Raw genomic sequence first — 24,385 nt, 5'->3', positions numbered from 1 at the left:
GTTAAGAAGGACAGGGAGAGAGGAGACAGGAGCAGGGGGAGTGAGGACAGGGAGGTACCCAGTACATAGGGTGTGAATAGAGGGAAAAGGACAAAGAGCATCAGCAGGAGCTTGAATGGCTCATCATTTAAATGGCCATCAAGTGAACCCTCCAGCTGCAGCACATGTGACAGTACCACCTCCCACTGTAGCAACCAAGCACATTCTGTGATGTGCCTGAGAGTGGGTGATGCTGGTGGTGAATTCCCCTCAAACAAGCAAAAGTCCCTATTCACTGCCTTGTCACCCTCTGTTATCACAGGAGCAGACCAGGCATCCTGCAGCCCCAGTGAAACACCACTTGGTGTCATGGGTCCTTTCACACCAAATGCACTTTTTTGTTTCATTCTTGGCAAGTCATGCTGCTTACTGGCAGCTGTAAAGACTTTCAATATCACATTTATTATTTTAAAACTTTGTTATGCCTACATAAATTGGTCAGAGTGGACAGTAGATCTATACATATATGCTGGAGAAAGAAGCAAAAATAAGGAAGTTGTTTCCAAAGCTTGTAATAAAACATCAAACTCTTTTATAAGTATAAAAAGAAGGGTAATGTCTTCCTCTGTCCTTGACAGCTGTACACAGCATCACATTCCCCCATCACAGAGGCCACCCTGAGATGCTGATCATGAGGACACAGGTTACCCCTTTGACACTTCAGTCCAGCCACAGATGAGTGCTTTTGCTGGCTGCCCAGGCATGCTTTGCAAACTAGCAAGGCTTTGAATCCCTTGTTGGAGAACTCTCCTGATCTTCTCACAGATGTTGCACAGATGCACTGTGCTGCAGTAAATATGAGCTGCATCCAGCAGGCTTTGCAGGCAGCGGGGCTGTGCCTTCAGTGCACCAGATGTGTGCACTAGCACCAGCTCAGCATGTATAAACTGCCTGCCCTCAGGTGCTTTGATTTTGGCATTTAACTTCTTGAACCAGAGCAGTAGTCTGCTTTTCTTTAAAAAGGGATACTCAGCTTGCAGTATATGCAGTGCAGGATGCCTTCCCTGGTTGCTGCAGCCTTTCTTGCCGGTGCAGTCAAGGGCCAGGTGAAAGACCCTGGGTGTGAGAGCAGCTATCTCCCTCTCTGCAATAAATCAGCATGACCAGAAAGTGCTGGGGTAGAATTCAGAGGGTCCGTGTGTGGCCTTCCCTCGGGGCCCAAAGTAGGGAGGTGATACACCCATCCCAGAAATGCAGGGAGGCTCGCTGAGAATGAGTAATGGTTATCGACACCTCCTCCCAGTCATGCTGTCTGGAGGACTTGTGTCACCTCCTGATCACATAGGTGAATGAGCTCAGGTTAAGGAGACCCTCCTACTAATTGCAGGTAACAACAGTACTTCACTAATAAGCACTGCCAGTTGACACCTCAGAGCTGTTGTCTATAAATTGCCTTCAAAAGCTGGTAGAAATTAATGGATAGGGTTTTTCAAGCTTTTCTTTGAAACCAGGAAAGCAGAAAGCTTTCTTTGCTGAAGAACTGATTAGAAATAGGCCTACACTGACATGGTCTTAATCCAGCCTTTACTATGAATAACAGAATAGGAAAACAAAGCAGTTTGTCCCAGATGCCATTTCAAGGTGTTAAAGAGCAACTGTCACATCGCTTCAGAAATAGATGTTATTACAGACAAAGCCACTGTGCCAGATTTCCCTTGGCCTCCTTAAACCTCTCATGTCCCTGTTAACCACTGCTGGGGAGGGGGGTAATAAAGCAGTGAATAAACTCAGCAGGCAACACAAATGATAATCGCAGCAACACTGACCAGCTTCAGGAGGCTAATTGTGATAGTAAGGGCTTGAAGATCCCTGCTCAGAAGTCTCTCAGTTTTTGTATTGCTTCCCAAGAGCTCGCTGATACCTTCCCTTTTCCTATCCTCCTGTTACTGTTTTCTCCATTGCTATGGTTTCTGCCTGTGGTATTTCACTAAACTATTTTCAGCTTGTTAACCATTGACCTGTCCCCATGTTCCACCTCCTCCTGTCAGCAGCCTTCAAGATGTACCCTGTAACCTGTCCCTCTGTTGAAAAGTTGTCTATAAAATGTAATAATCCTCCTGAATCCCATTTGCAAACCCAAATAGTGACTCATCCTCTCTCCCTACATGGGATAGGGGTGGTTAGCCATACATGATCATTCAGCGTTTCATTCCAGTGCCAGCACTCAGCTCCAAACCTGAGTATGGGTATTCACACTGATTTTTTGGCAAGACTCTTACTCCACTCACATTCTCATTTGTCCTACAAATCCACACATTTATGGCCCAGACCCACTGCTGAAGTCAAAGATGGGTTTGGGAAGCTGGAGGGGTGAGCGCACCTTCAGAAAGTGAAGAAACTGCAATGAGTCTGTTCCCATATTCCCTCCCAGCTCCAGGACCTTTACATCCCCCCACCTGTACACAAACACAGCCACTTTCCCTCCCACCTGCTCTTAAGAAGTCCTCCCTCTCGCAGCAGCTGACTGTGACTCCAGGACCATCGATGTACTTGGGGTGTGTTATATGCTATGCAATCTGGGATGGAGAGTTCTAAAGACTTCGAGACAAGGCTTGTCATGCCTGCTGCTGTGGGAAGGAAGAGGAGGGCTGCTCCTTGTGCTGTGGGGAGATATCATCCCCTCAGCAGTGGCCCCACATTGTTCAGCCCATCCCCCCTTCTGCACCGCTGGTAGCATCAGCAGAGTGTGCAGGAAGAAAATAAGGATGAGCAGCTGGAGTCTGATGGCTGCTCACATAGAGGACTGTGGTCATGCAGCTCAGGCGCTGCAGCTTCTCTCTCATCCAGTGTGCTTTCCACCTTCTGCCTCATCTACAACTACAATGTTGTTGCACAACTCAATTTCTCTCTCTTCCAACTGAGACAAGGTTTCTTCTCACAGCTGGTATGCTGTCAGAAGCTTCTCCCTAACCACTGCTTCACTTCCAGATCCCAGTCCTAACTCTCCCAACTCCCTGGAAACTGTTCTTTCACAGCTTGCTGCTCTGGTTTCTTACCTGCTGCTTTGCTCTCTAGTTTCTCCTCAAGTTTCTTGCCTGACACTGAAACAAAATGGAGTATCCTGGCTTCAGCAGTAGTCTGTTAAAGTGAAATTTGTCAACTTTACACCTTGACAGAGGGAGATACCGAGCTCCCCTGCTGTGTTTCTAAGGAAAATTCAAAATCTCAGCATTCTCCTTACTCACCTTCAAAGAGCACCATCTCCTCACCCTCTGGCATTTACCTCAGCTCCTCCAAACTGGAGTTGCAGCTCTCCCCTCGGGGTGAAAGACTCCTTCAGATCTCAGCGTTCTCAGGCTGGGGAGAGGAGAGCAGAGGATGCAGCAGCGGGTGTGTTACTGCTGGAGGCAGGGCAGGGCTCTCCAGCAGCCCCTCACCAACTCGCCTCCTCTTCCTTCTCAGCCTCTGTCCAAGGCCGGTGGCTGCTGCCCTGGCCTGGGGAGGACCAAGCTGCTCAGGGCCACTACCTCCTCCAACCTTTCCTGCTTCTATTCTGCCATCACCTTGATGTAACTGGCAGAGTGGGAAACTTTGGGACTCCCTAGCAAGCTGGAGGGGTGGCTCCGAGCCCTGGGTCAGAAGGTGACACAGATTTAACGGCATGGGGCAGAAGGTTTGAGCACCACCAGGTGCACTGGTCAGCCCAGGAGATGCTCCTGCATGGCATGGCAGTTGTGGCTGACTGCACAGCATCCCTACACGCCCATGTGCAAGTCCACCTGGAGTCTGCCCAGCCACTTTTAGCCAACAGCTGGGGACATGTCTCTTGGAGAAACTGATCTGAAAGGCAAGAGGACTGAGCACAAATGGGGCAGCTCAGTCGTATGGCATAAAGGAAAGCCATCAGTGTGCACACAGCAGGGGAGACTGTGCCATGGTACAACTGTTAACACTTTAAACTTATTTTATAACTGCGTCAGACAAATTTGAAACAGCTGCTCTGTATGCTCTTCATTTCCAGCGGCAATGTCTTCTTTTTTTTTACTTGCTGTAAAAGAAATTGGTGCTGCTGCTGTTTACAAAATTACCCAAACTGCACTTATGACTTCTAACTTCTGATCTTGCTGTGATCACATGGATGCCATAAACAGCAAGATCAGGGTTTGCTCTGCTAATGTTGGTGCCACAGCTCTGAAAAAGCTAAATGTTGGATACATCATGGAGGGGAGCAGGCAGGGGCAGCAGGGGAGAACCAGCGGCTCCTGTTTCACGTTTTCTAAGACCTTTTGTCATTGAACTATCGAACACTTTCTCATGCCACCGAGCAATTAAGCCTCCCTGACACTGGAGCGTTTATGAGAGAATTACTGCTCATCTCAGCCATGCTCAGAAACACCAGGTCAGAAGTCAGAGAATTGATAAACCTATTGTGGTGCCTGGAAATACCTTCAGCTGCTGAGTCCCGGCCTGACATCTTCAGAGCAGCGGAGGAAAGAGCAGAAATAGCTTATATTCAAACAGATTTCCAGGGGCAGGCACCTTCCAGTCTAATGAAGGCTGGACTGTTTTATATTTATACAAGATGAGACTTTTATTATGCTGTTTATCTGTATGCTGCAGTAGGACCCAGAAGACCTAGGTGCAGACAAGGTCCCTGTGTGCTAGGCATTATGAAAATGCTGAAGACAGGTAAAGAAAACAGAGGAAATATATAAGTATCACTGATCTTTCAATTTAACTGTATTATTTTGGTCTATGCTCCTTTTTCAAGTGGAAGGACATATACAGTGCTTTATTTATTTTTATCCATTTAATTTATAAATCAAGTAGATGCAGCAAATGTGATTTGAGACACCACTGTTAGGTGAGCCTTGCCCCTGGGGCAGAGGAGACAGGTCTTGGGTGTTACTAAAGGAGCACCCAAGGCACAAGCTCTGGGAGAGGGCACAGACTCTGCATCGGTTGCTATATTGGGCATTGAGCAATGTGAATGCTATTACTAGATCCACAGGTGGCTTCTTCTGTGACTCTGGGCAGCTTGTTTCACTTTCCATGGTGCTTTCCTCCTGGTAAAATTACTGTAACAATGCTTACCTTTTTAAATAAAAAAAGTGCTGGAGATCATTTGCTAAAAAGAGCTTTCAAAGGCTAAGAATGGCCTTTGCTGAGTCTGCTATCCAGCATCAGGAAATGCCTAGCACAATGTGATCATCATTACACATTCATAGGTCTCATGGTTTTTAATAATAATAAAAGTCTCGGCTTATATAGAACATCTGCAGGTTCATTTTTCTGTGAGCGATTTCAGTATTACTCACTGTCACATCTGTGTGGGGTCAGTACCCACTTTTGTTTTCTAGGCATTCTCTCTCCTTGTATTGAATCATGCCTAATGTTTTGATTTTTTCAAAATTTCGAATATTTTATTTGGCATTTTTAGACTAGCCTAGAATGTTTAATTGCACTCCATTTTTTTTGCATTTGTGCTTTTCCCAAAGTGCCCTGGATTACATAAAGGGCAGGAAGGGGAAGTAATACATATGTGAAATAAATAAAAGTATTATTAATAATTGCCTCTGGGTTAGTCATATCCATGCAAATTGCAACTAGCTGTGTTAAGAGTTTTCTCTTTCACCTTGGACCTTCTATCCAGTCATTAACTGCAAAGAAACGACACTCTTAGTCAGAGTAACAATAACAACAGCAATTCCTCATTTCTAAAAATGTCATCCAATAAAGATTCATTTACCAGACTGACCATGAGATTATTATTGTTTCCATTTCAGAAAATGAAACTGAGGCACAGAGAGACTTAAAATAACCAGAAGAATGTCCAAGTCCTGACTCCAAATTCTGTGCTGTAACTATTTAAACTTGTCCTTTAGTTTTCAAACTTATGTTTTAAAAACACATGGCTACGAAAGCCTTCTAATCTACATGATTCATAAGTTGATAATTCACAGCTGGTTAAATTTTTTTTTCTTTGTTAACACAACCAGTGTTGAGAGCCAAGATGAACTCACCTTGCCTTCTTTAATCTGGAGACTTCCTTCAAGCAGTAAAGAAAACTAGAGTCAGATTCACTGAGGCCCAAGCCAGAGACTAAGGTGTAGGCACTTCTCTCTTCAGACTGCTTGCACTGACACCTAACTTAAACTAAATAAATAAGCAAATCTTGAGGCATTCAGCTGGATCACACCTTGCTATGCCCGGTGCCTACAAAAACCAACATATGCTTTTCAAATGTAGAAAATGAGATGAGCTATGCATCAAAGAGCAGGCATTTGAAAGCCTGGCAGCCTTGGTCTCAATTCAGCCAGCTTTGGCACAGTTCAGTCACCTTTTCCAGGGTCACATCCGTGTTGCTGACTTGCTGCAGGTTAATGTCTTCATGGTCTGTAGCCTATGCCCTGGGCTCTAACGAATCATCATAATTGTTCACCTTTAGTGTTAGCTATGGCTATAGCTCAGACATGTCCTCTCCACTGCCCTTTTCACATGTTCATTTTATTTTTTCAGCCTCAATACAAAGCTTAACAAGAATGATCTTCCAAAAGAAAAGATTTCACTATCTGCCTACTGGAGAGGAATAAAAACTGGTGATTATTTCAATCAGTTTAAGAGTCTCTCTAACAGATTGGCACCACATGAGTCACTTTTATCATTTTATGGTAATTTAGATCTCATGATGAGAAGGAAGATGTACAATACTTGTGACATTCTCCACCTGCTCCATTTTATGGTTGTGCACATGTATCTCAATCGGGCAATCATGTTTATACTAAAATAAACAACCCCCAAATGTTCTGATTATATACAGATACAACATTTCCTAGTATACCTGAAAAAAAGGGGAGCACTTGAGAAACAATGGTATTTAATTGTTGCTTCTAAATCTGGTGGAGTTTTGCCTCCTGATCCTGTGAGGTTCGTTACCTCATCTAATCCTGCAACAGGGCCCTGCTGAGAACAAGCCAAAAGCACCTCAGGGAAAGGTAAAAAATCAGACCTCACCACGAGAACATTCTCCATACATGTCCTAAGTATTTCTCCCCTTAGAAACATCTCTTTTACATATTTTACTAAACTCCACATGTCCTGCTGGCAAATACCTTCCATTTTCATTTATAATTTTAAGCAAGAATGTACAGTTATGATCTCTCCCCAAATACAATCGTTCCCTGGCAAAACGGTAAACATTAGATAGTTCAAGTATTTCAGTGTCTGCAGGCTGTATTTTGGTTGCTCTTCTCTGCGTTCTCTCCCAGTTGTCTGCAAAAAGATGCCTGGAGAAGAGCCACGGGGCCAGTAGTCTCATTAAGAAGGATTACCACCTTCCCCATCTCTTTCATGCATTCTGATATGCAGAACTAAAACTACATCAGCTGTTTCTGTCATCATGTAGTTGAACTACTGCTCACTAGTCCTCTTCTGGCACCACTGTTCAAGTTACTTTCCTATCACTAAGTTGGTTTTTCCCCTACCTAACACATGTTTACAACACATATTTGCTTCCCAAGGTTGAAACATGCTTTGCTGTATCTGGACCATATGATGACTTTCTGCATATTAATATTCCCAGCCCTATCCAACTAATACTCTGCATATGCTTCTTAAGTGCTGTTTACCCATTTGTCTCTGTATGCTTATACATTAGCTGAGAAAGCACCCAGGGCTTGGACTCTTTGGGTAAAAAAAACTAGAGAAAATGTCAGTTAGCACTGAAACTCCTCAGGAAGCCAGAGGCCTGGCTCAACAGGAGATCTGTTGGAGGAAAAGCCCACACACTGCATGGAGGTTGTGATGTAATAACATTATCCCCAAACTCATGTTTTTCTTGTGTTTAACTTTGGAGTGAATTACAATATCATCGTGGGGTTTTTAAAAATTTGAATTGCTCAGAAAACTAGAATTTTGACATTATCCCAACAGAACTTTACAAAATCAGGAAAGGTTTATTTGAAAAGACACAAGAACACTAAGAAGAGAGAATGCTTCTCCCTGACATTTGTAATACTTGACAGCCAACTCAACATGAGGTCCCTTTAATAGCAAATAAGGACATACAAACTAACTACGAAATCATCTTTAAAAAGCCAGTATGTACTCCTTATCTGAGGAGAATTTACAGCCTCTGGTAGCAGTACAGGTAGCCAGCACCTAAGAGACAATTTTAATTTTCAGTTGACTACTACTGGCTTAAAGGGCTGAGTTAACGAGGCCAGGGCTATTTTGTTCAAGTACTCACTTCTCTTGGCGCACTCAGCAGTGCTGCCTCAGCAGCCAGGCTCCTCAGAAAGCTGTGCCAAGAGGAAGCTCTCATGCCTCAGTGCGTAGGGTGGTACGCAGCCATGGGCACTTTAAAGAGGGCAGGCAATTGGACCAGTTAATGTGTCAGTGAAAACTCTCAACACACGTCCTATCTCCATCATACCACACCACTCTCACACTCAATAACGTTATGGCATTCAAAGCTGCTGCTGAGGAAAAGCAGCAACTGGTTGAGGTACCGAACCATTAACAGCCCGCTTAATGCATCAACGGGGAGTCAGGTAACCCCAGATGCAATGGTTTGATAAAACAACTATTACTAGTAAACTGTCACAAACTAGTTCTTTGTAAGAAGCCTGTTTACATGATTTCAATTAAATTTCAACATTTTATTAACAAGTTTTAGGTACATGTGTATATGTATTCTATTACTACTTTTTTCTGTGCCATGAATTGATATAAAATTATTTAAGAAGGTTGAATATTCAAGTTAAAAGGTTGTTGGCAAAACTAATTAGTTGCTCAAAGACCTACATACTCTGGGCTTTGTTAAGGATGTATATTATTTTCAGTGTTCAACGAGCTTGGCTTTAAGTGCAAAGCAGGAATCAAAGCATAAGATGGGTAACAGCACCTCAAGAATGTATCAAAATTCCACCATCATTATTGCCACACCAGTATTCTCCCACATAGCATTTTTCAGATCAAAAAGCAATTTCTATCAGAGGGTCAACAGTATTTCTGCTTCAGAGACAGAACCAAGGCACAGCCAGGGCAAGACTGTAACTTGCTCAAGGCCACTTGCTAAACGCGTACCAGAAGTACAATCCCCATTACTCAGCTCTCCAGTCCAGATCCTGAAAATTCCCCTCTTCTTTCCTGATCGACACAGGGCACAGCCGGTAATCGCCTATGCACCGTGCCCTGCTTGACATACCTCACCTCTTGCAGGTCCCTTTCTCTGGGGCCAAAACACGAGAACAAAAGCGGCCTGCCTTCTCCCGACTTCAGACAGCCCTCAGCTTAGTGTCCTCAGGCAGTGAGTGTTGTTTACCACAGGCAAAGAAACCCCCACGTACGCCGGACACCTAACCGATTTTATTTCGTACTGAGGGAAACCGAGGACGAACACCTACAAGAATAAGCAGGAAAAAGAAGACTGAGCGTGGCCCTCAGGGCCCTCCCCGGCCTCCAGGCCTCCCTCCCAGACCGAAGCGGAGAGACCTGGTACGAAGCAAACGGAGCCCCCTGGGGACGAGGCCCGGTCCGCCCCGCCGCCGAGGTCCCCCAGAGGCAGCCGCCCGCCAGGGAAAGGCCCGAAGCGCGCACAGGCCGCCCACCCCCCGACACACCGGGTTGGCAACGACCAGCCTCTCTCGGCGAGGCAGCTCCGGGCGAGAGCTCCGGCCCTGGGCCCGGGCCGGGAGGTGGGGGGATGCGGGCCCGCCCGGCCCCCCCAGCCCTAGGCAGCGCGGGGGAGGCCCCCGGGGACCCTCTCGCCACCGACCAACTTCCGCGTCGCAGGCCCTCCGCGCCTGCGCGGCCAGCGCCGGCACCCCCACCCCGCAGGTCTCCCCTGGCTGTACCACTATGTGCCCAACGTGTGGGTAGGGGCAAAAGAGCGCGACGGCTCCAGAGAGCTCTGCAGGCCTCAGCCTCCCCGCAACCTCTCCAGAGAGAAGCTCGTTCCCTTCTCGAGCCCATGGGTGCTTTCTAGACTTGCTTCTCTCCTAGTTCCCGCCCCCGATCTAACCCAGCTCCCCCCGAGTACGCGCTATGGTATATGCCACTCCCAGCTGATCCGGTGGCTTGGCGAAACCATCCCGCTCAGGACAGGGGGAAGCAAGGCGCCGGGGGGGGGGGAGGAAACCACGCGCATTGTTGAGTCAGGGGCCGAGCGGCGGGGGAGGGCGGGCGCGCCCCGCTGCGACAGCGGGGTCGTCACAGAAACCGGCGGGCGGGAGGGGCCGCCGCAGAGAGCTGCGCGCCGCGTCCCCGTTCCCGTTCCCCTGCGGGCCCGGCTGGTAGGGCGCGGCCGCCCCCCTCCCGCGCTCTCCCCTCCGCCGCCTCCCCAGTGGTCGCGCCCGGCTCCAGCTGACCGGCCTGGAATCCCGGCTGGGAGCCCCGCGCCCCCCCGCCCGCCGCTGCCGCCGCCCCGCGCACCGGCCCCGCCATGGGAGACGCCGGCAGCGAGCGCAGCAAGGCGCCCAGCCTGCCACCGCGCTGCCCCTGCGGCTTCTGGGGGTAAGCGGGGCCCGAGGGGCGAGGAGGGGGCTGGGCTGGAGCCGGTCCGGCCTGGCCCGGCGCGGGGAGGGGAGGGGGGCGGGCGGGGAGGCGAAGGGCGAGGCGGTGGGGGGCCGCGGCCGGGCGGTGGCAGGGCCCGGGCCTGGCCTGGTCAGGCGGGCAGGCAGGCCGGTCGGCCGGCCGGGGCGCCGGGCCATGTTGTAGCCCCGGGCTCCGGCCTGTCAAGGGGGCCGAGCCCGCAGCTCCCCCCGGGGCGGGGGCGGCCGCTGGCCCCTGCCGGGCGGGCCGCAGGAGGTGCCCGCTGGGGGAGAGGGGTGTCCCCCCGCCTCCCGGCGTGCGGCGGGGGGTGCCGCGTCCCGGGGGTCCGGGCGGGGGTGGCGGCGGCTCTTGGCCTAGGGGCAGCGGGTGACCCCGGGGACGGGGGGGGTGGCGGCGCTGCCCGCGGGAGGGGGGACGGCCGGCTTGCCAGCGGCCCTCCCCGGGCGTCTCGGACACCTCGGCGGCGGCCTTCCCGGCAGCTCGGCGCGGGGAGGCCTGCTCGTTTCCCCGGGCACGCAGGTTTCCTGGAGCGGCTGCCTCTCCTTTGGGGCTGCGGGCTGCGCTCCGGGGCCTGCCTTTAGCTCCTCGCAGGCGCGGATGAGTAATGCGGGCCCTGGGCTGCCTTGCTCGGCGTCCCGGAGCGCGGTGCCCGACACATCCCTGCCCTGCACCCGGCAGCCGGGAGCTCTCGCTCCTGTTCACGCAGGGCAGCGTAACTAATGAAGGGATAAGGCTAAGGTCAAAAAGATACTTCTTTCTCCACCTTATGAAGGTAGAGAGGTTCATAATAGGTAAGGTCCTTGTTAGCTGTTGGCTGATGCCCTTTTAGAAAGAAGGAAGTAGGGTAATTCCTGTTTGCCAAAGGTGAAAAAAAAAGTAAGCCTGTTCCTTGCTAAACTCCCATCACCTCTAGGGTCATGTCTGTTGAAGCTGTTGCCATTATTGATTTTTATTTATTTATTTATTTTTTAAGTCGGATGTGTCATGACAGATGGTATACCGGCAGATACACATGATCATAAAATGTCTTTAATGTATATCACAGGAACATTAGTCCCTAATGTTCTTTTTTATGGAAAGTTCAAAGAATATGTGACTAAATAGACTTTTGAGGGCCCACTTGAGATTTATACTTGTCTGTGATTGTACCTTTTTGGGATTTATGTCATGCAATTTAAAGTGCTCTGGGGAAGTGGAGGCTGAGAGAAAAGAGATGCAATAAGAGTGATTTAGTGATGCCACTGTACATTTGGTTGGTTTATTGGAGTGGCAGGATTTTAAATGAAATCCCATTTTTGAGTTATGACAGAAGCCTGAACTGCAACAAATGCCATGGCCCTGCTGGGAGTGATCTTGCAAGACAGATTATAAATATACAGTAAATTACTTTGTTTATTTTTGCTTTGTTAGGCTCCCATATTTGGGCCTGATGTTTTCTGTAATGTAGTGGAAAGCAAGTTGCTGCTATCTGTAATGTAGTGTACTGACTGCTGTAACATGATACTGATGTGAAAGGAGAGTTGCAGAAAGTTCACTTTGAACTTTTTCTTTGGGCTGAACTTCTTTGGCTTGTTCAGCATGTTGCGATAATGAGAAGAAAATCTGGTGCTTCGTGTTCAAGGATTGGCTCAATGGTGAGAGGAGGCTCTCAACAAAACCCGTTGCCTTTAAAGCTGTTTTGGTTTTTTTATGTTTCCCTTGCACAAGCAGCTATCCAAATGGTATTTTTTTCCTTTTTTTTTTTTTTTTTTTCCCTCAGGGTGTCATCTACACAGTAGTGTTTCTTGTAAGATATTTTTGAAAGACCGCACTGTGAAAACTCACTTTCTGTACTAATACAGTGAATAAATTAATCTGTTTTTCAGTTTCTTTAACTGCCTGCCAGGTATGTTTCAATACAGAGTGGCAAGCTACATATCTGTCTTTTCACTTAAAAAAACCCAAACAAAACCCAGCAAAAACCAAACAGTCCTATCAGGTTCCAGAGTTTGATAGTTTGTTATACTTCTCAGTCCTGAAGAAACTTAAGTGTCTCCTTGTCCTTATTTACCTAGGCCTTGCTAGTGCTTGAAAAGATCAGCTGGTAAGTCTGTGTGAACATGCCCTCCTAGTGAAGTTACATTGGCAGGAGTACTTAAAGGGTCACAGTTTTATACCAGCTCTCTGAAAAAAAACTAAATCATGATAGCAAAAAGACTTATATGCATCTGAAGTTGGAATTCTGCTGCTCTAGATGTCAGCTAGGGTTATTACCAGCAACATGTCTTAAAGACAGTCTTATATATGACTTTCATGTCACTTTTATGTCTGTCAAGTCATTTTGGAATAACAGGGGCCATATTTGCTCTTTATCTGCAGGACATTTAAGACTAGGAAAAGTTCTGAAACTTGTAATTTAATGTAGTAGTTTCCATGAAATTTGTAAATAAAGTAATGTAGAGAAATAGTGTTGCTTTATGTTTCCTGGTCCCCATCGGTCCAGTGGATGAGAATCCTTTCGCAATTGTTCTTGAGTGAGCCTGAACCATGTAGGTAGTGGAACAACTTAGTGTCAGTGGGTCAAACAATAAGGTCTAGATTTTGCCAAGCGTAAAAGAAGATGATTTTTTTTTTTTGATTGATTTTATGGAACGCTTAGCTGGTTTTCAGTAAGATGCACCTGTTCTGCAGTAATCCGCAAAGATAGGAAACATTAAGGAAAATACCGAAAGAAGCATTAAAATTGAATTAAGCTGTGGGTTTCTGGGCGAAAACTTGCCTATTGGTCAACAGTGATAGAAGTAGCTCCTGAAATGCACGTTGATAGTGGTGGCATGCAAAGAGATTACAGGAGAAGAACAGTATGTACTGTGCATTGAAGTTGGAGGGGTTCTTTTAAAATGCTTGGTTTTATATTAGAAATTCAGACCCTGTAGGTTTCAAGAATCTCTGGTGACTGGAAAACTACTAAACTCTTCATGTTTCAAGATCTAAGAGACTAAAAAATGAACAGCTGAAAGAAGGGACTTGAGTGAGACTGTTCAGAACTTCTGAAACATCCTCTTAAGGTCAACAGCTAATGTTTGCTTACCTTTTGTTGAAGATTGTGGAATTCATCCTTAAATCTTCTGCAGACTTGCCTTTCTCTTTAGTCCAGTCTGTCACTTCTGCTCAAGTAACGTTCAAATGGAGCACTGAGATGATGATTATATTTTACAAAATCATTTCAGTTACCCAGATAATCTCAATTGGGAAACCTCATCTGTATTCGTGTTATTTATGAAAAACTCACACAACTTATTGTTTGGAAATATTTTGCTCCCCTTTCTTCCTATTTTTATATCTTAAACTTTAGTTAGTTGCAATTATCTTGCTTTTTATTGGAGTAGTCTGAGTGTACAAAGATTGGAAAGGGTGTAGTATGCAACTTATTATTTTAGGTCACTTCATCTAGAGTTTATGTTGTGCTTAACTTCTCATTCTTATGATCTGGAAAAATTCTTTCTTCTTCTCCTGATTAGTAGACCACGTAATGTTGGTATTTTTTCTTAGACTAGTGGATTTCGGAAACCGCTTTCACTTTATGGCATATATAAAATCTTCAACTCTTAACTTAATAAATACATGAAAATATTACTATATGAATATGTTCCAGTTAAGCCATTTTGCTTATTAGAGATGAGGCATGATCCTTTAATGAACTACATGTTGGCAGTTCCCCATTGGCTTTTAAAGGACTCCATGAAGGTTTCACTTGTTTATAGCTCATCAAAGGGCTGGGGCTTTTACTATTAAATGGTTATATGCGTAGATGAGGCCTGTAAGCTAAAATACTCTTTGGCTGGTAGAAGCATATACCGTGAGAGGGTAATACTTTTACAATTCTATTTGTACTGTAGTGACTGCTGCTTATTTGTCTTATGGTCCAGACTGACACCGTATGATTGCATTCAGTGCCTTAGAACCAGAAAAGAAGGAAATATGTTAATGGACGTAAAACAAATGAATTCCATTCTTGAAATGGTGGCAGCCAGCAGGAAGTTGATTGAAAACACAGTATGATTAGTTTCGTCTCGTCTTATTTCTGGCAACTATAAGGTACTGTAGTCAGCTAAAACTGATGGCAATATTGTTTGAGAACATGCCAGCAGGGGTTTTGCAGGATGTTGCCATTTGTTCTGCCTTTCTCTGACACTGCATGCATCATATGCGATGAGACATTGTGCCCCAAGCATTCTGTGCAGGCCCAATCCAGAGTTTATTTCTGAGTCTGGATTTTCCAGTCACTTATGTATCATCAGGTTCTGTCCATGCCAATCTGTCGCTTTTTTCAATTTTGTTTACTAAAATTAAACATTTGATCAAATGGTGAATCATTTAACATAAGCATGATTAGTTTGTGACTGTATATCACCAAAGCTTGCTTTTAGCTTCTAAACAAATAGTGACTATATATATATGCCATTAAGAAGCCTTTTCTCTGCCTAGTCTTTTCCTTCCTTTTTCTGGTGTTTATTCCATATGAACTCTCAGTGACTGTCCTTTTAATAAATACTTTCTAATCTCATAGGCTGCGTAGGTCTTCCTGAATGCATAATGCCTTTATAAACCCAATTTTGCTTTAACCACTGTTGAAACCTCACATAGATGTTCCTAAACAGGAGGCTTGAGTAAACTGTTGAAATACATACCTTTCCCTCTGAGAATTAGTTTTCACTGGGCTTGTATCATGCAGTTCCTTAGCCAGGCTTTCCCTTACTGGACCCTTGGATCAGATGCTAGAATAAGCAGTGAATTTGACGGTTTATGCAAGACAACATATGCGCTACAAAATAGGTTATTGTTTGTTAGACCTTGGTATTGACTGGGATCTTTGCGTTAGTAGTGAGCAGTGAGGATCAAATAAGGTGCTTTGGGATAGCTCTGTGTGGGTAGTGTTGTCTGAGGGGCAGGGTTCCTCTGCAGTTACTGATGATCAGAAATATTAGTTCTTCTCTCTAAAGTGGTAAATTGACTTAAATCAATAAATTGATGACATTTATGTTTTAGGAAGGCTAATTCTTACTACCTTGTACAAGACCTAAACCATTTTTTTGTAAGATAAAAGCTTGTTTACTTTTATCTATTATAAATGTTTATAGGCCATTTATCACAAGAAATTGTAATTACTTGGAATTGAGTAAGTAATTTGCGTGCTGTGGCACGCAAAAGCTGTGGCTTTTGGTCTTAGGTTAAGACTAAAAATACTTGATTATCATATTTTTTTGTTATGCATGAACTTATTTAACACCGTCAAATCATTGGGTAAAAGAACTTGAAGCTGTTTGTAGTTAAAGCCATCATTAATTTCTGTAACAGATACACTGGTGTGTTGCACAAATAGAAGGGACAAATTATTTAACTGACAGAATCAAAGAGTCTGAGGAATTGATTTATTTACAAGTTTTACTAGGAAGTGCTATAGAGGATGATAATAGGCATTGGAGATAGACTGAAATTCTTTGCTTGGGTCTTAATTTTAGAAGATGCTGAGAATTATCAGATGTAGAGAAGCTTCTATTTGAGGAGACGGTGGTGGTGGTGGTAGGGAATTGAACTTTGTCATGTTCCTTGCTTGAATAAGAATATGAAGAATGATAAATTGTGAGGTTCTTGTGATTTCCCTTAGTCATAATACAACTAGAAGAGCATCCTGACTGAGGTCAAAAGATGTACGTTTTTTTTCACTTTTTTATACAGTGAGCAATTGCTTCTTGCAACCGTGGTTGCAAAGTACCACATTTTGGATCGGGGCTAAGTTTTCTATTTGCTGCAGAAGCTTACCTTTAGGAATGGGGGTTACTGGCACTTGAAGTAAAAGCAGATGAACTGGATTTAATACTTTAACTGTAATAAGCTCTTTTCTAGGAATGTGAAAACAATGCTTGCTTTTGCAGTACTTAATAGAATAGACAAAACAGAAAGGAGATTTTGTTATTTAATGAAAAACAGCTGTTCTGGATAAGACCAAAGATGCATCCAGCCCTGTTTCTGATTTGGGTGATAAGTGATGTCGAGGGAATAAGCATACAGACAGAGCAAGCATGCAGTGATGCTTATCTTGGTATACCTCCTCTGCTTCTGGCAGTCTGACATAAGGTTGTCCTCTGTTTCATAGATTTATGGCTTAGTAGGTCTTACCTATTTTTTTATGAATTTGCATAATGACTTGATGCATCCATATGTACTTTTGACCCTCACAACATCCTGCAGCAAGTAGTTCCATGCTTTAACCATTCTCTTTATGAAAAAAAAAGTAATTGATTTTGTTTCCTTTACTCTTGCTGTGTGATAATTCTAAGGAGTGAATAAATTCAAACAGCTGGTGTATGAGGGTGTTTTAGTTAAGAAAATCCAAAAATAGGCTTGCTTGATTAAAAATGTCAGAATTTGAGAAAACAAACACTTTCTTAAACCATAAATTTATTCAAAATCTTTACATAAAGTGGTTTAGAAATATTTTCTAATTGTAGATGGATGCTGTGGTAATAAGACAGATGTATCCAGCACCTTTTAATCTAACCGTACCTTCCTCATCAATCACAATTAAATTCAGTGTCATAGCTGCTGCTCCTGCAAGTGGAATGAACAAGAAAGAAGCAGATTGTGTGCTGTTTTTTTGAAGCTTAGAGGAGTTAAAAGTTACTGTGTCTAGGTCACCTCCCAGGTTTCTATCTTCCTGTCAGTCAGTATCTTCTTCACATCTTTTGTAAACTGTTATTAGTTGGAGATACTGTGATTTGGGTAGTGCTAATGATTATTCTACAGTTAGTGCTACAAAATATCTGTCTTAATGCTAATTAATAAAATGTTCAACTGTTGTATGGTAGCATGGATATGTTGTGTTCTGTGTATTGGTTTGTTTTATTAAGCATGCTTTGGTTTCTCAAAAGTTTCTAGTGGTAAGTCTAGTCTCTAATACAGGTATCAGTTTAAAGGAAATACTGCTGCTATTTTTAATTGCCTGAATTTTAACAACTTCAACATCAAACTTCCACAACAGTGTGTTTGCTCCTTGGGCTTGGAGAGCTGTTGAAGTCTTGAATTGATGGAAGCATCATGACCCAGTATTTCCTTTAAGGTGTTGGAATCAGTAATACAAAGCATTAACTTGAGAGAATGATCCTTGATGGGTATATTCATTGGAGACGTTTGGTTTCGACTTGAATGTTTTCACTAACGTGCTATGCCAGTTATTACTGGATTTAAAAATTATTTTAAATTAGAAGTTTGTGCATATAAATAGACACAGGCTTCTTTAGAAGCAGTTGGTAGGAGTGATGAATGTGATACAGTTTGCTGAGAAAATATTGCTTATGTTCCTTGAAGTTTAAAATGTCATTGCTCTCCTGTATCTCCTCAAATATGCAACCTTGCCTGACTAACTTTGTATCTTAAAGTGTTATGACAAATGTCTTCTGAATGTTTTTGGACAGTATTTGATCTTGACTATGTTGTAACACTTACTTGGATCTTGGAGATAAACTTCATATTAGTTTAGGCAGGTAAATTACACTGATCTGTTCTTCCTTTTTTTCTCTCCTCTTTTGCCCAAATGGCAAAAATCATTCCTGTCTGATCACTATAGGCAGGGCTCACTAGCATGGAGTCCTTTCTCTGGTTTTGGAAGAATTAAAAATCGGGCAATAGCTGCAGCATGAATTGACTTCTCTAGATGTCAGATCTGTGAAGGAACTTAGGTCAGAGTAGTTACAGATATTAGAAAGGCATCTTCTCAGTACACTGAGAAGGCCACATAAAATACTGTTGAGGACAGTATATGCAGCAAATGCAAAATTATTCTGAAAAACACTTTCTGAAAATGAAACCTTTGTGTGGATGACCACGATCAATGGTTTCGGGCCATGGGGGTGACATTAACATACCATAGAAGTGGGTTGATATTTTGATAATGCCCAAGCATTATCTTTTTGAGATTTTGATGTAACACTGTTGTGGTTTTTTTCTTCAGTAATATGGACGTATCTTTTATTTGATTTGATGAGAATTTTATATGCTTAAGGAATGTGGGGTTTAAACTTTTTTTTTTAACGTAATTTTTGAAATCTTGTAACTTGGAAGTCAAACAGTGTATTGTAATACATAGCTCCATTCACTCTAAATTATTCTTTACCTGTACTCAGGAAAATGTATTAATTGAAGAGTTATAGTATTCCACAAGTTGGAGAAGGTAGACATTGGCATTTGTGTGTTCAATTTCTCTGTTAATAGCATCTGAGTAGTAGCATTGTGGTAAGTGCAGTACTTTCCTGTACAGAAAAGTTGTATTAGGAAGTGGTTGATGGATTTTTACATTTAATCTGTCCTCTGGGATCGTCCCTGCAGCAGGGAATACTGCCCTACGTTATTTATGAAAGAATTGTAGGTATTCTGTTCAATTCCTGCTGTGTAATCTGGCCACCATATGCATGCTCTGAACTTGAACAATGTAGGTCAATAGGAGGAAGATAAATTTCAGTTTCTAAATGCTGTAGTATTTTTATTAGTGGTTTAAGGGAGTTTATTTTTAAAATGACTTTCATTGGCATTATGTCCTTTAATGAATGTACTTTGGCTAGTGTTGGATTTCCAGTGTTTATTTGGTGTAAATTCAAGAGACTAACTGGAAGTAATGAAAAATTTTGAACGGAGATAAAAACTGTTTTTCCTAAAATAATTTTAATAAGCAGTAAGACAAACTGAAGAGGAAAAGAGGGGTTTGATGATTACTGTCTTTAGTTTCTAACTCTTTATGTAGTGTCTGGTGCTGGGTGAGTTTTTTAATTTGAAGGCCTGTTTTAGTAATGTATATATTTAACTTCTGCTTGTTTGAATGTAGAAGTTCTATTTACTTCCTAAGCACTTAAGGAGAGGTGAGAAGAACACAAAAAGAGCACAATGCTACATTAAAAGCAGTGGTTTAGGAAAAAAAATCAGTCTGGTTCCATGATAACCTCATAATTGTGCACTTAGAAAAGCAGAATCCAAAGTCATGTCCTCATTGACTTAATTGTTAAAAGACAACCTGCCTTCACAATATGACTGTTACTGAGATCAGCCCTGCCACCATAACAGCAGCATTTTGATCTCTAATTATATGTTGTTAGAGGTGTTTCAGAGGAAGTCACATATATGAAGTAGGCAAAATGCTGTCATTTAGCAAGAGTCTCTCAGTACTGGGAATTGTATTGTCCTTGTAACAGTTGATTAGATGCTGTTTTGTCCAACATAATGTCAATATTAAGGAGTCTAGCTTTCTGATAAATCAACTGTCTTCGAAACTCTTCTTTAACAAGTATCCAGTATTACTCAATGAAATGCATTTTTAGCTGGAGAAAGGTAAATCCTAGGTCAGGTATTGCTGACACCAGTTTGCAAGAGGAGGCATTAGTGTTGGATGCAGTAATGATTGTTCATTTTTTAATGTCCTAGTGTTATCTTTTTTTAATAATCTCCTTCAGTGAACTAATGGACAATAATGGTTTCTAAAATTGTCTGTGTGTTAACAAATGCTTATTTATTCCTGCAGATAGGTTTCAAGTGTTCCCCTGAATTGGTAACATGTTAATCAATTTAAAATCTAATAATTTATATTTTTAGAATCAACCTTTGACTGTGTACTACTTTGAAGGAGTGAAAGCATTTTTAATATGGTATGTTTCCGTAATAAATGTTCTTTCCAATTTTAATTTGCAAGCATGCTAGTCTAACTATTCAGATTTTAATAGGAAAAAAATGATATGGAAAACATAATGATTTAATTTTTTAAATGCTCAGAATTTTAGAAGATTTAAAATACAGTAGTTCTTTGAAGCAGCTGAAATCTTTTTTCACTTTTACATAGATGTGTGGATGAACCGTTAGCTATGCTATAACTGATAAAGGGCATTTAGGATTAATCAATATATATTCAGTAACTTCTCTAGGTGTTAACTCATTTTTGACCTTTCAAAAGAAAGCAGTTAAGAATAGCATTTGCACACTTCAAATACCTTTTTCTTGGCAGTGGGGCTTTGTGATTAAGATGGAGCAAATTGACTCCTCATTTTATTTAAGAAAGTGGACTAACTCTGCTGCTTGTAACTCCTGGTATTGTCAGATACCTGGAGAGTTTGTGATACTTCTAACATGCCTATTTCAGAGTATATTTATTTTCCAGAGTTAAATGTTAGAATGTCACTATATATATAGTGTTGAATGTCACTATATATTCTTCCCATATTTTGTCTGTAGTTTGTCAGTATTGGTTTTATTTTGGATGCTGGGCATGTTCCTGTTTTAACTTTCTCTTGGATACTGCGATTCCAAATATATAGACATTGTTCTCTAATGTTGGTTTGGTTTTGATTTTTTTTTATATACATCTTATGTTTATTACAAGAGTTTAAATGAGTATAAACCCATAAACATAAGGGTAGTAGAATGTTTCTTTTTTAAATGAAAGTCCCCTTCTTGACATTTAAGTTTGGAAAGGATTTATTACTATTTCTGCTGCTGATACACTGTGTGACAGTCGGTCCATACTTTTCCCTTTGCATGTTTTCCTTCATTAAGTGAATCATATATCGCTCTTAATTCCACAGTGGTTTAGGAGCCCTGAATGAAAGACTTGGTAGCAAAGAGTATTTACAGCTTCTCCAGCGCTGTCCTTTAGAGAGAGGTGTTTGATTTAAATCAGAACTTGCTCTAGGACAGTATTGACCCATTGACATGTTGTTTCCAAGGATGTTGGTGTAGAAGGAAGTGATTGTGGTGGGTGGAGGAAGTCTCTTTCAATCAGAGTTGCTATGCAATTAGAAGAGCAAGAACCGCCTGCATTACGCATCTGCAAGTCTCAGGTGGTTTTGCAGCACTCTCTTGATGAAGATAGGACCCCATTATTATCCATTATTCTGTGATGCAGTCTCTCCTTTGACTATTAATGTTCTCATGTGACTAATTCAGGAAAGACTAGAAATCTTTCTTGTGAATAATTAACACTTCCTGTCCTGCTCAAGTGGCTTGTAAAGACAGATTCGAAAGGTAAAAGAAAAACACTGTGGTGTATATCATTATATAGTAAACTAAACTGATGTTATATCATTCTTCTCAAGTAAACTAAAATACTGGAAATTCCATCACTTACTGGCATAATGAGAACTCTAGCATTATAGGTTAGAATTCAGTTCCCTGAGCTGACGTGTCTTCTGAAGTGCATCTGAAATTCAGATAACTGAAATTACTGGTTGGTTTTGAAACTGCTGTAATTGGAAACCCAAACTAAACAGAACTAGACCAGGGCTTTGAGAAACTTAAGCCTATAGCTTTCAGAGGTTGCTATAATTTTCAGTTTCTTTGTTTTTTTTTCAGATCAGATTCCCAGCACACACCTGGATGCCACTGAGACAGAAAGTGATTTAGCTGATTCTGATTAGTATTCTTTCTGTCCTTATTCTTTCAGTTTGCTGATTTAGTAGTGGGTTTCTGACTTCAATTAGCAACATGTTTGTTGCAAATGTGAGTAGGGAAGTGCTTTTAAGTAGCCTTTATGTTATGGTTGAAAATGTTAAAATTGTGTGAGGATTTTTATTTTTATATATACACATATAACTTTAATTTCTTTGAATATTTCTTTTGATATAGAATTATAAAAATTGAAATGGCTTTTTCTGCAGCACTTGTGTAGATCGATTGTGTATCTAATGACTTACTGTAGCAGAGAAGAATGATCGTGTGTTTATCAATTTTCACAATGAAAACAGCTGTAAAAGAAATGTTTTCTGTTTGAACATGACTTTGACTAACTATTCTAATAGTATTTTTCCTGGTATGGATGTCATAAAAATAAGAGATTATCTTTTTTTTTTTTTTAAAAGATTATTTTCGAGGACTACTTAAGGCCTCTCAACCAATAAATACTTTAGTCAATTCATGGTCCAAATGGATTTCTGCTCTTAAGGTTATGTAGTAAGATTGTGACACAAATGGGAGCTTCAAAGACTTGTATTCTTTGGGTGTCTCTGAAGGGAGTTAAGAGGGTAAGGGAAATAGTGTACATGATCCTCATTTTGGGATTTATTACTAGCTGGTTAAGCAGTGGTGCTCTCCTTTCTTCTGCCAAGCTTTCTTGTCCCTCATCTACAGAGGACAAATTCTGAAGGTAGATGTTACACTTTTAGTAGCACAACTGAGTACCTAGTTTGGAAAAAGTAGACCAGCTTTTGGAGGCACAGGCTTTTTCTTCAGTATATGGGGAAGCTGGTCTACTTTTTCTAAGTATATACTTAGATATTACCTCTGTCCCCAAAATCAATCTTGCCTGTATCCTTAGGTCATCATGACTGCAACAAGACTGCTACTAGGACATGAAAGGCAAGTGTCTTCTACCAGCTAGCTGGATGCACGGACTGAGTTAATGTTTATGTATGTTTGTTTTCAGCTGTTTACTTGTGGATATTGTTCAGAAACCACTGTTTCTGCTAAAATCATGTAGCATGGTATGTAGCAAACACTGAATGTAGTATTATCCTTGCCACAAAAGATAGAAGTTGCTACTTCAATTTGTACCATCTGAAGATAGCTACAGATGTGTTTAATTCACTTCGATTCTAGTTGAATTAGTCTAGTGTAAACATTTTCTTTGAAAGGGTATAGATAGCATTTTACCTTCCCATAGCAGATCAAAAACATCTATGTAAATTGACTTGAGAAAAATTATGCTTAGAGAGAAAAAACCCCAGAATTTTCATCTTCCAGTCTACCACTTACAGGGGGTAGGGTGTTAAGTAAAAGTATTGGGGAGTAAGGGGGCAAGAAGACAATGTACATGAAGTTCATAATTTACATATTTGCTATTCACTAGTTTCATAGTTGGAGACATCTTTTCTTTTTTAATTCTGTTACCTGCCACTTAATTTCCCAGACTGATATGGTGCTTTGGTGAAAGTGGAGAGTGAGAGAAGATTGTGTGGTCCCCTTTCAGAAAGGGCCTTTCATGAGTAAAGGATGCAGCTGAAGGAGGTCCAGAGATGTATGATTAAAAGCTTAAACTCAAGCAGAGTCATGAAAAACTTTACTTTTTCTTTATTTTATTTTTCTTGGAGACTAGAGATAACTGAAGAGTTATAGGCTGATATTACTGCTTGCTTGCTTTATTTTTAAAACTCCTTTTAACTCCTGCTTCTATTTAGGATTCAACATTATTTTGACATAGCTAATGAAGCAGAAGAGTTGCAGTTTGCAGCTGCAGCTTGTCACAGTGGTTAGGTAGTTATAACTTGCTGGTTCTCCTTGTGTACTGAGAAGGTTATGCCTGGCTTGGATGAGAGTTCAGGATGAGGTAATGTTATGAGGCTCATCTTTATTACCTACTGTTAATGATCGCTCTGCTTGGTTACAGTGCCTTTGCCTAAGATTACCTTCAGAAATGCATAAAAAGCTGATCTAACGAAAGAGCCTTTGCTGTTTGCTCTGCATGCATGCAGATGAAATATTTAACTTGGCCCTGATTTACCACTGTCCGAATTAGATTAAATAAGTGTAGTGATTGTGATTTATCCTTTAAGTCTTTATTAATAGAGGAAAATAAGAACTTGAGGCTTGTTCCCACACTTTTTCCATGCTATTTAAAAATAGGAAAATGATGAGGATAACATAATGGTTTCTGCAAGCGCTGTGATACCCTTGTTTTTGTTCATGTAAATAAATCTAGGCTGTCTACCTTAAACACTTACAAACCAATAAAAGCTACCTTGTGAAAATGACAACTGTGAAGATACAGTTTGCGTTTGCATTAATCTGGATCACCGAAGATGGAAAAGCCAAAATACCAGTCTGTGTAAAGGTTTCTTCTCCT

General features: G+C 42.0%; 1 protein-coding gene across 3 annotated transcripts in view; it reads left to right on the top strand.

The window, feature by feature from the left end:
• Nucleotides 1-10,305: 10,305 nt before the first annotated feature.
• The window catches only part of ZFAND3 (zinc finger AN1-type containing 3), a 140,888-nt gene continuing 126,808 nt past the window's right edge, over nucleotides 10,306-24,385 (top strand). The window contains exon 1 of one of the 3 annotated variants that reach the window (XM_074818137.1): nucleotides 10,306-10,494. In XM_074818137.1, coding sequence (XP_074674238.1) covers nucleotides 10,424-10,494 — 71 coding nt within the window. In that variant the 5' untranslated portion in view covers nucleotides 10,306-10,423. The remainder of the gene's footprint in view (nucleotides 10,495-24,385) is intronic. The other 2 variants (XM_074818134.1, XM_074818136.1) reach the window with 2 other exon arrangements.

This window comes from Strix aluco, chromosome 3, assembly GCF_031877795.1.
Source record: "Strix aluco isolate bStrAlu1 chromosome 3, bStrAlu1.hap1, whole genome shotgun sequence".
Classification (NCBI taxonomy): Eukaryota; Metazoa; Chordata; class Aves; order Strigiformes; family Strigidae; genus Strix; species Strix aluco.
Note: the sequence above shows the minus strand (reverse complement) of the source record. Positions and strands in the feature narration are given on the sequence as shown.